The sequence below is a fragment of the Camelus ferus genome, chromosome 15, assembly GCF_009834535.1.
Source record: "Camelus ferus isolate YT-003-E chromosome 15, BCGSAC_Cfer_1.0, whole genome shotgun sequence".
NCBI classification, from domain to species: Eukaryota; Metazoa; Chordata; class Mammalia; order Artiodactyla; family Camelidae; genus Camelus; species Camelus ferus.
This window is the reverse complement of record NC_045710.1, coordinates 17,959,119-17,975,442: the sequence shown is the minus strand read 5'-3', so window position 1 is coordinate 17,975,442 and position 16,324 is coordinate 17,959,119. Positions and strand designations below refer to the sequence as shown.

The following is a 16,324-nucleotide window of genomic DNA, read 5'->3' as shown; positions in this document are numbered from 1 at the left end:
TAGCCTTGCCCACTAAATTAATGACCACTGATAGATCTCTACCCAGGGTCTGAAAATCACTGGTTTGGTCAATAGAACCTACTTTGTCAAGATTAGTAGAACATTATTTCATGTTCTGTTTGGATATGAAGGCAGCTTTATTAGAGGGATTCCTCCTTTAAAATGCTGTTTGTAACCATGTAATCATAGCAGTAAGTTCATGTAATATTGATGATGGTAACAGGGAACAGTGAGCCCCCAGTCATTTTTCTAGCATTTTCATTGATTTCCCACAACACTACTGTAAAATAGGTATTGTTTTTCCCATTTTAAGGATGAAGAAAGCTTCACAACTGGGAAATGGCAGAGCTAGGATTCAAACCCGGTTTTGTCAAAACCGGACTCTAAATCTCATGCTTTTAACCACTAAGTTGAGACTTGTTCTCTGTCTAAGTGTTAAAGTACTTGTTAAAGTGGTAGATACCACATGGGGCAGCCTGCTAACCATGGAGTTGGGAGTCCTACTGCCTGAGTTCAAGTTCTGTTTCTGCCCCTTTGAGGCAGTGTGGCTTTGAGCAAGTCGTTGGGCCTCCTCTCCTCAATCTTTAAAATGAGAGGGTTGGTTGAAATAATTGTGAAGGTCCATTTTGCTCTGACTCTAATTCCATGAGAAAGATCACCACAACCTCTGGTGTAGGAAATCTAAGGGAATCTAAGAGCTCAGTTATATCCAGATCCTTTCAAAGCAGTAGTCAGAAGTGGTACAGATGAGGAGAGGGAAAGAAAGAACATCTGCAGGAGACAGACTTCTGCAGCTCCGGCACCACTGAGACCCCAGAGGACCTGAGGCTTCGTGTGTGTTACCTCTGCTCTGCAGAGAAACCGAACTGAAGGAATCCACGTCTCCAGTCCTGGAAAGTTCTACCTTTTCTTGTTCCTCTTTACTTTCCAGAAATTTGGAGAGCTTGCAATGACCAAAGAATCAAAGGCCTTGATGGGACTTTACCATGGTCAGACCCTATGCAAGAAGAATAAATTTGGAGCTCCGCAGAAGGAAGTTCAGTAAGTTCAACTCTACCTAGGAAGCCCTGTGGAATTCAGTATGTGCTAAGCTTGTAGATGTCTGAAGATCTGCAGAGTCAGATGGATACGATACCTTCAGCCTTGCCCTAACCCTCTTCTGCCCTGAGCACATTAGACCCCTCTTCCTGCCAAGAACTTTTTGGCATTCAATAAATTGAAGAAAAAAGGTAACATCATCTTAGAAATGAAGAATAAATTATAAAGTATGCAAGGCAGAATAAGTTGAATGGAAAATTTAATAAAGAACATTGAAGAAATGGTGTCCCCCTTTCCTGCTTTCCCAGGTGTCAGTAATAGTTCCACTCCTGTCTCTCTGGGCCTCTTGCCTCTTGCCTTTTGGATAAAAATTTGAATTTCTTATTGATTTTCCTGTTTTCCTCCTTATAAATTAATTTTTTATGCAAAGAATGCATTCTTATTCTCCTTTTTAAAAAAAACTATTGTAAATAAGTTTAAATACTAGATAAACCTGTTTTGTGTTTATGGTTTGAGTGTTTTAATATAAAAGGGATCCTTCTGCATGAATCCTGCAACTTGCTCTTTTTAGTCAGTGGAATGACTTGGACACTGTATGTTAACTCATTCATTTTAATCTACTAATGGATTGATGGCTGTTTACAGTTTTTCATTATTATAAATATTGTATGACTGTTCACAGCATATCATCTTGTGTACAAGTGCATTTCTCTGGAGTAAATAGCGAGAAGTAGAATTACTAGGTAATAGAGGATGTGATTTTTTGTTTCAATAAATTTGACCATGTACATAGGACAAAATACACTTCCATCACCTATGCGTGAAAGAACCAATTTCTTTACATCCTTACTGATACTTTTTAAATTTTTGCCAATCTGATGGGGAGAGAATATCTCATTTTAATTTGCATTTCGCAGGTTGTTAGGGAGATTGAGCATCTTTATTGGAAATGTATTTTCTTCTTTTGTGAATTGCTTTATATAAACCCTTGCCCATTTTATCGGATTGTCTTTTTAAATTTATAAGTATGTTCTATATATTTCCCCAGTAGTAATCCTTTGTCTGCTCTACATGTTACAAATTTCTTCCTATTCTATGGTTGTCTTAATTTTTGTGGGGTCATTTGTCAAATTTTTAAAGTTTGATGCAGTAAATATATGAGTCATTTTTTCAGCCCCTATTCATATTTCTCTACCCTATTTTTTCATGTTCTGCAGTTACTTAAAAATCACCACATAAATACATGTATTATTACAAAGCTGCATCTGAAAGATACTCCCAGGACTTGAAATTAAGTTTCCTTTCCAGGTCTTGAGTATGATACTAGAACATTATAATCAGGATTGTTAAGAATGAAACAACTCTAGTTTAGGCCTACCATGTTGTAAACTTGGGCTGCTTTTATGATGAGAGTTGTTCTGAAAAAAATTTTTTTTTGTTATTTATGGGCATATTATGCCAGAACTATGGAAAACGAAAGAGTCATGATCTCTGTCCCTCAAAAATAATTTAACTGAGTAGACAAATATAATGTACATGAAGCCATTCCAGAATATTATGGGGAAAGCCAGATGGTCCCGACAAGTTGAGAGAAATTCGGGGGTGGAAAGGGCAGGGGTGTGCAGGTGTGGAGGTGTTTGAGGGAGGGGTTAGGTCTGGAAGCAAAGAAACTGTCCAAGAGACTTTAGAACCAATCCAGCTAAGGGGTGAGGAAGGCACAGATATCAGGAGAAATGAAAGATGACTGGAAAATGGGAAAATCACTAACAAACAAGTAGTTGGAAGAAGAGATTTGTCTTTGGGCATATCGCTGCATTTGGCTTTTGTTTGAAGAAAAATATTCATGTTAATTTAAGTGTAAGCCAGCTTGTTTTGTTTCCAGTGATCTCCAGGCATGACTGAAGATCAGTATAATTCTATCTTCTTGGGCAGACCAGTTCTTTTAGACCTAATGGATTTTTGCATTTAACTTTGAAAGTCAATCATTTATGAAAGGTGTCTTTTTGTAGATAAAAATTAATTCGAAATACCTTATTGTTGTGCCTGCTTCAGTTGGTTCGTTGGATGATAAGCTGGGCGATCTCCCACTTTTGCTGAGTTGATTGAAAGTTGTTGACCAAAAGTCATTTTATCCCTTCCTTTCAGGCACCTCGCCATTCTTGGCGCAGGGCTGATGGGAGCCGGCATCGCCCAGGTCTCCGTGGATAAGGGCCTAAAGACTATACTTAAGGATGCTACATTAGGCGCGTTGGGGCGAGGACAGCAACAAGTGTTCAAAGGGTAAGCCTGCTCTCTGCCTTTGCCAGGGGAGTACAGTGTGTTCTGTTTTTTTGCCGTCACGGTTTCCTTCTTCCTGTACCTGATCTGTGCTGGATACTAAATAGTTAAGTCTCGTACCTTGTGATTTTTAGAAACAGTGATAATTCCTTCTTTCACTTTTTATTGTTGTTGTTACAGGTATGATAAACCATTAACATCATTGGAGTCTTTGAGTACAGAAGAGAATACCTTATCTGTTAGGTGTTTTTTAATGCCATATTAATGCATATTTAATGCATATTTTATGCTTTGGTATCAGACTAGAAATTCTCATGTTTTTGAATTTTGACAATTTCCATTTAATTGCACTGTTGTTGTGGAATAATGAGACAGCATGACTCTGTGGAGAGAACTGAGATTAGGATGTGAGGAAACTTGTGTAATTGTACTTTGCAGGTAGGGCTGGGACCAGAACTCATGAACCTTGTATTTCCTGACTGGCGTTACCATAGAGAAGCCGTTAACTGATTTGCTTCCATAATATCTGAATCTTTACAGATTGTGTCTCCATCTTACCTCTGAGTTAATAAAGGGTGAATATTATTCTCCTTCTTGCCCGTCTCCCCCCCTTTCCCCCACTCCTTCCACTCCTCCCACTGCCCACCCCACCTACACACACACACCTACCGTGTGTTTTGCAGAGGGGGAAAATGGAGCAGCAACTTGGCCAAGCTGGGGATTGGTTTCAGCTCATTTCTCTGCTCATTGTAATGGACTGTCTAAGGCTGGCTGCACTTAGACCATTTTGCATGTGACTTTTAGCTGAGTAAGCTTTTTTTGTTTGTTTCTTAAACAGATTATGTAGCATAAGCATATTTTTACCCCTTTTCTGCAGAGAAGCTCATTTATTGCTACCATAATACTGTCCCGGACCTGGCAGATTTAATTATGTTGGGAGATAGCAACTATCTTAATGTAAGAAGGCAAGGCGTTGTAGTAAAAGATTTTGACCCTAAAATGGCATGTGCTCAATACCAGCATTCCTCCAAAACTAGCACAGAGGAGTTCCCAAACGGCATTTCACAGTCACCAAAATCAGAAATTGCTGCTCTAGGACAGCTTTTTCCCCTCAAGCTCTTGGATATCACTGTCCCGGGTTTCCCTTTTTGTCTCAGAAGCATCAGGCTCTGTGGTGGTGAGTGCCCTCACCGTCCTGCTGGCGTGGGACACATGTGTGTCCTGCCCTTTCTTGGGAATAGTTTCATTAGGCATTGGAATTAGAGCAACTAATACTGTTTTGCGCTCTTGCAGGCATCTTGTTGCTGACTGCTGACGTGATTGTCAGGAACCAGGATGTTTGAATCTATACTTTTAAGGCTTTCACTGACTACTTCTTTGAACTTGCCTTGTAGCTTTAATTTTTCTTTTGGTTAAGGAAACTAATGAATGGTGTTTAGCTTCATTCTTCATTCAGAGGAAAACTCTAGGTCATTTATTCTGAAATTGTGGTTAGATTAAAGCCTAAGAGAGCCTGTTTTCCTTGGCAAGAGAAAATAATCAGTTAAGTGTCTGAGTAGCAGGAATCCTTTTTAGCTCTCTTTGGGAAAGAAGAAACATTGAGTTGATATTTTATGTAATCAATACAATGTGCTTTCTAGGTGCTGATCAGGAAGTGGATTAAAAATACAAGAAATAATGCTTGGTCTCTGTCCTCCAGTAGATCACAATTACAGAGTAACAAAATGATATGTAAGCAAGTGTAAACCCCTGTGGTCCAGGACACATGTTGGCTCTTCCCTCTATTTTAGGGAGAGAATTACCAGAGTTGCCCTTCTGTTTTGCCTTTCTGGGATTCCTGTTCACTCCTCTTGGCAGATTTAACTGTTTTATGAGTGGTATCGTTTATGCAGGTTGGGTGTTTAGAGACACCTAATAGTAGAAGGAACGTGGATGTGGGGGTCAACCTTGTCTTTGACTCTAATACCTTCCCTCGACTAGTTCTTTGACCACAAGTCCCTCTGAGCCTCTTTGAGCAAGGGAGTAACACAACTACCTCACTGAGTTGGTGAAAACACAGAGCACACTGTCTGGCCCATGGATACTCAGTAAATGTTAGCTCCCTGTTCTCCCCCTCTGACTAGGAGTGTGGTTTTTTCTAGACTGAATGATAAAGTGAAGAAGAAAGCCATAACATCATTTGAAAGGGACTCCATTTTCAGCAACTTGACTGGACAGCTTGATTACCAGGGTTTTGAAAAGGCCGACATGGTGATTGAAGCCGTTTTTGAGGACCTCAGTCTTAAGCACAGAGTGCTAAAGGAAGTAGAAGCGGTAAGTGAGGGGCCTGCTGTGCTGGATCCCAGCGTAGGGAGTGGAGAACACGGAGATGGGGTTTTTTATTTTAAAGAACTATAGGAAACTCGTGGTTCTCTTTATAGGGCTGTTGTCTCCCAAACGTAAGTTTTTATGTGAGCTCATGCACACTGTGTATTGTTATAAAGGTCAAATCAGAGCCCTAAGGGAAGACAAACAAGTAGCTTATTAACCTAAGCACGGGGTTCGTAGCCTTATGTGAGTGAGAGTTCAGTCACCCAAATATACAAATAGCCTCAAGGAGTGTGGGCAGACGTCTTGACATTTTTGGTTGGCTGCAAGCTATACATAAACTTCGTTAGGCAGCAAAGGAAATAGGAGAGAAACAGTTTTTCCAGGCAGGATTCAGATGCTCATTTTGTGGAAGTGCTGCTTTGGTCTTGAGTCTAAATGCTGTACGTAGTTATTGAGATGAACAAAATAAGTACTTGCAGCGTGCAGTATGAAGGCGGAAGGAAAGAAGAAATGGCAGTGATCCAGGCATGAGACAGACCCAGAGCCTTGACTAGCCTCCAGTGCAATACACAGTGTAGGTTAGTGAATGGTGTAAGTACAGTGACACTGCCTCAGCAGTGCTCCAGGTGTCTTGAGCAGTGGGCCTACTCCTAAGACTCCCTTCCACGTGAGGATGGTCTCCGCTCTACTAATGACTCAACCTAATGAGGGTTTAGAAACGAAAGACAAGCAGCTCTGTTCGGGACAGTGTCCACTTGTGAAACACATTCCAAAATCTTTAGACAGAGTGAAATATAGACTCAGCTAAGGGAGAAAATTTGGAAGAGCTGGGTACACGTGTATTCCATGTATGCGAGGTGGCATTTCAGCTGAGGTACGTCGACGACGTTCCTGGGGCTTTGTGGGCGCTGCTGAGCCAGTGGTAGGTAGGCTGAGGAGCCGCAGAAAGACACGGCCTTTTTCCCACTAAAAGAGCATTTACCACCTGACTAGATGATGGTATTTGCCTTTGGAAAATCAGGGTTTGGGAGGATCAGAGTAGAGAAAAATTTGTTAATTTTAGCAGTTGGGAAGCCAGTGATCAAGGAAAGGAGAAAAAGAAGAGGGATCAGATCAAGAGAAGTGCAGACTATGAGCAAATCAATGTAGTGGTTCCTGTTGAAACAAAGGCTTCCCAGTGGGGTCACTCACAGGACTGCATTCAAATAAAAGCTTGGCCGGGGCGCCTCCCTTCCCCCGTGGCCTGTCTCCACCTGGTAGTCCTGCTGGAACTTCTCTGCAGCGTGGCCACTGGCCTCCCGGAGAGCAAAAGCAGAAGCTAGCGGGCTTGCTAAGGTGAGGCCTGGCACTGGCCGGGTCGCTGCTGCTGCTTCTCACTGATAAAAGCAAGTCACAGGCCAGCCCAGATTTCAGGGAAGGGAAAGAGACTCTGCCTCTGGATGGGAGGAGAGATGCACGTGTGCAAGGAGGGGAAGAATTGTTGCCAGCCATCTTCGGAGACATTGGTTTGCTCTCCATAGAGAACTTTCCAACCAGCGTTGGCTACCATACCCCCAGTAATGCAACTTGAGACTGTTAGCTTTCTTATGGTCAGGATCTCCTTTCCCCTACATTATACTTTTGATTAACTAAAATCATGGGATCTTTAGCACAAGTTTACTGCCAGGCTAGGTCTTGCCCATTAGGTGCCCATCCAGTTCTTTTTTCCCTCTTTTTTTCTTTTTTACAAGATCTTTATGCAGTACTTTACCTTTATCCTCATTATAACTGATCTTATGTTACACTCAGCTTTTCAGTGTATTGAATGTATCTTGAACCTTGATGTTAGGATTTGGCCTGTCCCAGATTTGCACAAATTTGACAGATGTGACTTCCATGTTTTTCATCTAAGCATCCGAATAAAAACATAAATAAGTTGGGGTTGTGGGCAGAATGCTGAGACAGTCTACATTAGAGACTGTTTTCCAGGTTGATAAATAATAGTATTCACATACTATGGATAGAATTACAGTGGTGTACTGTTTCTGTGCAGTGTGTACAGTGGTGTAAAACACTATAACATGAAATAGGCATGCACATTAGGGCTTGTTCTTACAAAGGTGAAGGATGGGGTGTCTTCTGTCTGACCAGTTCTGCGTGAGAGGGTGGGCAGGGCTCGGGTGTCACTCACTGGCTTTGCTTTAGACTCCAGTTACCTCCCAGGCCGACACAACACATTCTTAAATGTTCTTCCCCTGCAGGTGATTCCAGATTACTGTATCTTTGCCAGCAACACATCTGCTCTCCCAATCAGTGAAATTGCTACTGTCAGTAAAAGACCTGAGAAGGTAAATTCCAAACAGAGGAAAACCCTGAAATGTTTTACTGCTTCCGGCTCACTGATGAAGGCTTAGATCGTGAGAAGAGATTGGTGTGGATTATGAAGTGGACAAGGGTGATGGTGTAGTCCCCAAAACTGGGCACAGAAAGGCTAGTACCATGACCAGTGTGAGATGCTGGAGCAAGTGAAGTACAACTGAAATGCACCTTTATAGGTGATTTGCCTCTCTAATGGGTATTGTTATCCAGGTTCAGGCTATACTTACCTTTATTATAGCTGGGTATTGAAGATAGGCCCTAAAATAAGAAAGGATGCTCCAGAATAACCCTTGAGCTACAGAGCAGACTTTGGTGACTGTCTAGGATGGGTTTGGTTCCAACTCCAGATTGGGAATGGAAGACCAGGGGTGTGGGGGATGTGTCCACCCATGGGTTCACTTAGACCCTCTACCCAGGACATGAGAGGGGTAGGTGTAGAAGCACTTTCAGTGAGCATTTGGAATGATGCCTAGAAATTTATCTTTGGCCTTCTGCTCTCTACCAGAGAAATCAAGTGAAATCATTCAAGGAAAAATAAAACACCTCCCCTCTCTGGAGGATACCAGTTAGCCCCAGCCAATCAGAACCATCCAAAAGTAGGCAGGAACTATAAGTCCCTTAAGTAGCTGAAATTGTTAATACAAAGTCCATGTGCTAAGAGCGCAAAAGCCTGTTTATTTCTCTTGTAATAGCTTGCTAACACAGGGCAATCTTGTTCCCTGGCACACAGCAGATTAGAAGTGATGTGGGACCAATAGAGGTAGGTTCGGTAATGACAGAAGAGGTGACAGGGAGAAGTGGCAGCGGATTGTGGGGCACTGAGGGGAGACACAGACATAGGACAAAGGCAGAGGGACGATCTGTCCATGCCACATCACTTGAAGCACCTTTGCAGCATTTATAGCCAGCAAAGAAGACTGTTGTCGTGCCTTTGATTGCTGGGAGAGTCTCAGCAATCCACGACAAAGTTGGTCACTTTCGGCACAACTTTTTTGAGAGATGTAAATAGATTTGCATGGCGTAGTGATGACGTGGGTATATAAACAGTTGTCAGAACTCATCAAACTGATAACATTTAAGATCTGTGCATTTTATTGAATATAAATTATATATCGTAGAGGCTAATTGCTTTTGCTCAGGGGTTCCATCTGATTCGGGTCCTATCTTATTAAGTATTTTGGACATAGAAGAACAATTTAGAAGTTAGAAGGAACTTTTGGATTGATAAGTTGGTGTCACATTTAAGTGACCTGTGCATTACACACTGGTAAGTGGGTAGGCTGTGGAGACAGGCCAACCTTACTGGAATCCCACTCTGCCATTTACTAACTGACCTTGGGCTACTAAATTTAACCTCCTGATATTCTTCTTCCTCATCTAGATAATTTGACTACTTCACAGAGTTGTAATGGATTAAATGTAAGGGATAAATGATGACTATATTAACGAATAGTGGGTGTAAGCAGTCAGTAAATGGTAGATATTTGATATAGCTTATAGCTAAAGTGAAGGGGCAAAACTATAAATTAATGAATAGACTTCTTCACAATTCAGTTGTGAAGACTATAATTATTAGCTTAACGAGGTTGTTCTCAAACTTCAGCATGTATCAGAATCACCTGGAAGGCTTCCTAAACGCAGATCAGGGCCCTGCCCTTGGAGCTCCTCGTTCAGTGAAGTCTGGAGTGGGCCTGAGAATCTGCAGTTCTGACATGCCCAGGTGGTGTGCATGCTGCCTTGAGACTTTGAGACTTTGAGAATCACTGGTTTAATGAGTTTCGAGGGTATCTGAGTGTTGAGAAATATTATTTAAACCCAGTACAGCCGTCCCTTGGTACCCGTGGGGGATTAGTTCCAGGACCCCTAGCAGATACCAAAATCCATGGAAACTCAAGTAGCTTAGATAAAATGGTGTGGTACAGTGACTACAGTCGGCCCTCCATATCCTCAGGTTTCACATCTGAGGACTCAAACCAGTTGGTTGAATGAGATTCAGTCAGTTGGCTCCATAGTTGATTGAAGCTATCTGGTGAAGCTATCTCACTGATGGTGAGACCCTCCTGTGTAAAATCCAAGTACGTCTCTGACAGTCCAGCACATTAATTCTTCTGCCTGCTTCACCCACCTCCTCCCGAAAAAAGTGGACCATCTCACCCAAACCATCAGCATCATTAATATAAATGAACCCTCATTCATGCTTCCCCAGTAAATCTAGTTTGGCCTTTAGCTGTGTTTTGGGCATTAATTATTAGCAGGACCCACTGCCCTTAGTGAAAGGCCCCAGAAGCAGATGAAAGAGGATGCCTGTAAGTGCTCCTCTGAGCATGTGGAATTCTTTATCAAAGTACCGTGGAGCCAAACCACTCGACTGTGTCAAGCAGTATTCCTATATTACAACCCACTTTCTCTGCAATGCTTTCTTAGCAAACAGACAAAAATGCTGTTAGTTTCCCCACACAGGATTCTTAAATCTGTCGGCGTTTTGCTCCCCTTGCCAGGTGATTGGCATGCACTACTTCTCTCCTGTGGACAAGATGCAGCTACTGGAGATTATCACAACTGACAAAACTTCTAAGGACACAACTGCTATTGCTGTAGCAGTTGGTCTCAAACAGGGGAAGGTCATCATTGTGGTTAAGGTAAGGAGCTGTGTATCAGACCAGTAGATTCAGAAGAGTTCTATGACAACTCCTGATACTTCCAGGTTTGTTTGTAACTCTTCTGGGGCAAATACACCAGCTTTTGGTATGATTTCCCCTTGGTCATCTACAGTGTGGACAATGGTGTGACTGTACTGCTGAGCTAGGGTCTGGGGTGGGGATTGTCTGGGACACAGGAGGTTCTCCCAGCCATTGCAGACCTTTCAGGTGGCCATGAGACCGTCTGCTGTGCTCTTGGATTCAAGCTGGGCTGCCTCTGGCGATGGCTTCCCCTGCAGTTTAACTTTAAGGATTCTGATTGAGATTATAAATCACCTTGAATTCTGAAATGACTTCTGGGGGAGGAAGACTGCTTTCAGATCCAGGCAGTGCCCTCAACTGAGGGGCCAGTGAGCTCATGTTCTCTCCCTTGGCAGGATGGACCTGGCTTCTATACCACCAGGTGCCTCGCACCCATGATGTTTGAAGTCATCAGAATTCTCCAGGTTGGTATCACTCTTGGACTGTTGGAGATATCTTCCACTCCTTAAACCAGTCCTCCAAACTGGTAATGTCAAGGTGAGGAAGAGGCTTCCTTCTAATGCACTAACTCCTGGCTCTTCTCCCCAAAGGCCCTTTGGTTCCCTCCCTTTCCACGTGGTGTTGGGAAGTTATGGGCTAATGCTGGACTAAAATAGGCAGAATTTTAGCTCTGCCCCCTTCTCATCCTCCCTGCTTCTTCAAGCCAGAGGCCTCCTGACATGCTCTGTGTGCTGTTTCTGCCTCCCACATCCAGAAGAGGGCCCTTTGGTCTGATTGGTGCTACATCTGCTTCTGCCGCACTCAGAGCCCTCTGGCGGCCGTAGGGGTCATTCACTGGCGGGAAGGGGCGTGGCCCCTCCTCACGGGGCTCTGATCAGACATGGGGATCATGAGACTCTACCGCACTGCTCCTTGGTAATGGGAGACTTAGCCCTGTCTGCCATGGAATCTCGTTATTATTGAGATTCAGGATTGCAAACAAGAAGGAAATGAATAATTTGTTCATCTCTAGACTTCCTTAAAATGCTGTGGGTTAGGGAAGGCTCAGACTTCCCCTTGTGGCTCCCAAACTTCTTTGTGCTTCCCTGAGTGAAACAGTCCCAGTCCTGGGCCTGGCCAGGTGGCACCCAGAAGAGAAGTGGGTGCTACACAGGGCTGTTTCTGAGGGCCAGTCCAGGGAGCCCTTAGGAGAATCTGGGAAGGCCTTCCCCTGAGATCCCAGCTCTCCTTCCCCATCCAGGAAGGAGTTGACCCTAAGAAGCTGGATTCCCTGACCATGAGATTTGGCTTTCCTGTGGGCGCTGCCACACTGGTGGATGAAGTTGGCGTGGATGTCGCAAAACACGTAGCAGAAGATCTAGGCAAAACCTTTGGGGATCGGTTTGCAGGTGGAAACATAGAACTGCTGAAGCAGATGGTATCCAGGGGTTTCCTGGGTGAGTAGCCGCAAAGAAACATAACTAGCACCATTAGTGACAAAGATTCCTGAGACCAAAGAGTTACAGAAGGCCCAAAGTGTAGAAAAGTGTGTTTCTTAAACATAGAGCTCACCGCATAGGGAATTTAAAAAATCATTTCATGACAACCTCTTCTTAGGCTGGGCCTATAGACCATGGACAAAAGGCAGAAGGCTCTGCCATTGCCCAGACTGTGCAGGACTGACAGGCATCTCATCCTGCATAAGGCCTCTCCTACGTCTGTGATGCTGCAGGAGCATTATGGCCAGGCTCTCCCTGTTGTCTGACTACCTGAGGGGAGAAAGTAAGCCTCTAAGTACAGAGCACGTAGTTGAGGCCCACCGAAGAGCTGGCCTTCTCTCTTGGCAAAGCAGCAGCAAAATCAGCAGTAGGCCCTGAGTGTCCTAGGGTCTGGTGGTGCATATCTGGACATTAAAACTCACTCACATGGCCTTTCCCACCCAGATACACAGACGTCCAAGCTGCAGGAAACACAAGATCTTTTTTCCTTCTCTGCCAACTCTTCCGACAAACACTAATTTCTAGGGTGGGCTGGATCTAGAAGTGCAGGCGTACAGAAGAGGCTAGAGCTTTGTAGCAGACTGTCTCAGGCCCGTGTGCTGAGAACCTGTAACTCTCCCTTTCCCACGTCCTTTAGGTCGCAAGTCCGGGAAGGGCTTTTACATCTACCAGGAGGGTGTGAAGAGTAAGAATTTGAATTCTGACATGGACAGCATTTTGGCAAGTCTGAAGTTGGCTCCTCATCCTGAGGTGTAAGTTTATTTGAGGGGCTGAGGGTGTGGAAGCGTGTTTCTCCCCAGCTTCTGGGCCCCTCTTCCATCTTTTTTGTTATGATCGCCATACCTGACCATAAAGAACATTCCTGATTCTTAACACTTTTGGCCCTTCCACATTCCACCTTGTTCTCTGCCAGGCATCAGTGTAAGGACTGCAGCCGAGCCTTGGGAAGCCTGCCCTCTGCCGGTCTCAGCACCGAGAAGGCGATTATCCTAGGTCCACATCATTTATCATCATTAACGATAGATTATTATTTATGTGTAACTTACAACTGCTGATGTCAAGATACTGCCTGCCCTGCCAGAGCCTGTTCTCAGTGTCAGGTTAACTGGGGCATGTCACTCTCTGCTATCTTTTTCCGCGGGTGGCATCTTCCCTAGAGTTGAAGGTTGACTGGGGCCGGCCCTCCCTCACATCCTGCGCCTTTGACTCTCCCTCTACCTGAACGTCTCTCCCTGTTGGCAGCTCCTCGGATGAAGACATCCAGTACCGCCTGGTGACCAGATTCGTGAACGAGGCCATCCTGTGCCTGCAGGAAGGGATCTTGGCCACGCCTGCAGAGGGAGACATCGGCGCCGTCTTTGGGCTCGGCTTCCCGCCGTGTCTTGGAGGTTGGTCTTGCAAACTGAGAATGTAGCTTGCTTTATTCTCATGCTCACTTTGCTTCTCCTTCAACAAGGTCCTATTTCTTCACTTAGGGCCCTTCCGCTTTGTGGATCTGTATGGCGCTCAGAAGATAGTGGACCGGCTCCGGAAGTATGAGGCAGCCTATGGAAAACAGTTCACCCCGTGCCAGCTGCTCCTTGACCACGCCAGCAGCCCTAACAAGAGGTTCTACCAGTGAGCAAGCCCTCACGTCCTGGTCGCTCGCCCACTGATGCCAGCCGTACTGGGTCTCCAGCAGAGTAGTGTCTAGATGTATGAGTAACCAGAAGGAAAACAAACTCGCCCTGGGTGTGTGCCTTGATTAAAGTGCCTTGAGCTATGACCGTCTCTCCCTCCTGGTGAAGTCTGGCTGTGAAGTAGTTTGTACTTCATGTCGGAAGGTGGAACACACCGTGCTCATGAATTCATAAGCCTCAAAGCCCAGGCTGGCAGCGTCTCTGGAGTCATCCTTGCTGCCTGTTCCTCCCGGGAGGCCAGTGGTGGTAAGGACAAGTCTGCACCCAGCCAAACACATAACAGTAAAAACCAGGCTCTTCATCAGCTTCTCTGCCTGCCTGTTCCTTTCTCTTCTGTCTTTGCCCTCTGGTTTAAACCCTTCCTTCAAGGAGTGAGCTGGAATAAAGCCCTGTGCTTTGGGGAGGAATGTGTTGGCAGAGTTTTGGGCAGCACCTTAAGAGAGACTGCAGTGGTGGAAAGTGGGGTTTTATGGACCTGAATCCTTTGAAACTGACTGTATTTATATGCTTTGGATGGGCTTCTGCTTAGTGAGGAAGAGGCGCTGGTGAACCAGAGCAGCGCGAGTGTAAGGGGTACGGAGGGCCAGCATGTAAGATTCCTTTTCCCAAGTCTTCATCACACAATTCTGCCCAGTTCTTTTCTTGGTGCCTCATTCACGTGCGCACCTCAGGACGTTTGTGGGAACACTGGAGTTCAGCAGAGGAGATAACATTTTCCTGGTCAGTATACCCTGCACGTCTTGGCGGCCCCAGAGCACGGAAGGTGGACAGTGCCTGCATAGTGATCACACGCAGCCTGTGTGAGCAGCACAAGGGCACCGAGTCAACCCACCTCCGCCTCCACTCTTCCCCTCCCCCCTGCCCCCGGTGTGGAAAGTTCCTGTACTTGTGTTCTGGCAGAAGCCTTACCCAGTCGGGGTAAACAGCTTTGGGACTCCTCACTGGGTCTGGCAGAAGGATGCACGCTGAGGGGGTGTGGAATCATAATGCAAGTCCCACTGCACTGGGCAGTCTCAACATTGAGACAGCACCGATTCCTCCTGCCTCTGCTCCAGCTGTATCTCAGTCGCCCTCCGGGCACAGCTCTGCTGCTGGGACAGGCAGGTGGAGAGCTTAGCTCCTGGGCTACTCAATGCTCACAGCTGGTTGCCAGGAAGCCGGACTCTAAAACAAAGGCATCGCTGAGGTAGGGTTTTCAGGTGACCAATAGAAGGTAGAGAACTGATCCTCTACAGCAAGGCTATTAACAGGCTTCGGGAATGGGGTCAGGGAGTGGGGTGAGAGGCTCAAGGCAGGCGTTTGGACAGGGCAGGAAGTTAAACCTGGGCCCTGGCCGGTGGCATGGAGCTTTGAAGTACGATCTTTCCACTCAGCAGCACTAGGGAGGCGTGAATGATGTTGCAACATTAGTGGGAGTTGAAGGTCCATGTAGGGTAGGGGCCAGTGAGGGGTTTTCAGAAAGTAGTGAGAGCCACACCTCCAGCTGCCTCTGGGGAACATAATAAGAATGGGCCGTGTGCACACACATTTCCCAAGTCCTCTCCTGCCCACAAAGCATGCACGTTGTGTCTCAGTCCCCACGGCCCTCCAAAAGAACACGGTGACACCCAGATTCCACCTGCACTAGTCTTCAGTGGTCTAGCGTTTATTTCACTAGCCCTTGAGGATTCATTAAGTGACCAGCAAGGAAACCAAATGTCTCAGCATCACAGTTTCTGTGCTCTACTTCCTGACTCCCCTTCCCTCAGCGCCCAGGCAGCCTTGCTTAGGGCGTGAGCCCCAGCATGGCTTCGCTACTCTTAAGATAGGAAAACAGAGGAAATAAATATCTAGGTAGGCTAGGTAAGGCAGACGAGAAGGCTGATGCCCCTGGGCCTGACACTAGCGGCACGGGAATGAGTGCGGTTCTGGTAGGCGAGGTGGGGAAGGGCACAGGGTGGGTGGGCAGACACGAGGGCCAACCCAGTACTCTGGTGCTGGCAGAGCACCATGCTTGAGGTCCAGGGCACCAAGACCTGCTTTGAAGCAGGTGGACAAGTGCAGGAGGACTGAGCTCCAGGAGGGAAAAGGCCAGTTTTCCCAAGCGCCCATGCTTTCTCTCCTACCCACCCAGCCGGTGCCAGTGACAGGAAACCAGGAAGGGCACCCAGCAGTAGGGGCAGGAGCCTAGTGGAAGTGGGAGTAATCAAAGACCACTTGCCTCTAGCATCAGGGAGCAGCTGCCCTCAATCCACCTGCTCCTCCACAGAGTCAGTCTTCACGGACTGGATCCATCAGGTGTAATGGAGGACTGGGTGCAGTGAGCCCGGGGCAGAAGCTAGGGCACTGCGTATGTGGGGAGTATCTGCCTCCCTAACTAGGGAAGTAGGCCAGCAGCAGAGCTGTGCTCTTCCAAGGGCATCACCCACAAACCAGAACCCAGAGATGGAGCCTCTGAGGTGGGCAGCACAGGCTGCACTTGTCACACCTGTGCTCAAGGCCAGGGACCCAACATGGTGGAGCA

The 16,324-nt window shown here is 45.9% G+C and overlaps 1 protein-coding gene across 1 annotated transcript in view; it reads left to right on the top strand.

Moving 5' to 3' along the window:
- HADHA (hydroxyacyl-CoA dehydrogenase trifunctional multienzyme complex subunit alpha) overlaps positions 1-14,125 on the top strand; it is a 38,338-nt gene extending 24,213 nt beyond the window's left edge. The window contains exons 11-20 of the mRNA XM_006190216.3: positions 932-1,041; positions 3,184-3,318; positions 5,457-5,628; positions 7,866-7,952; positions 10,482-10,622; positions 11,060-11,128; positions 11,905-12,100; positions 12,780-12,894; positions 13,385-13,530; positions 13,618-14,125. Coding sequence (XP_006190278.1) covers positions 932-1,041; positions 3,184-3,318; positions 5,457-5,628; positions 7,866-7,952; positions 10,482-10,622; positions 11,060-11,128; positions 11,905-12,100; positions 12,780-12,894; positions 13,385-13,530; positions 13,618-13,763 — 1,317 coding nt within the window. The 3' untranslated portion in view covers positions 13,764-14,125. The remainder of the gene's footprint in view (positions 1-931; positions 1,042-3,183; positions 3,319-5,456; positions 5,629-7,865; positions 7,953-10,481; positions 10,623-11,059; positions 11,129-11,904; positions 12,101-12,779; positions 12,895-13,384; positions 13,531-13,617) is intronic.
- The last annotated feature ends 2,199 nt before the right edge of the window (positions 14,126-16,324 follow it).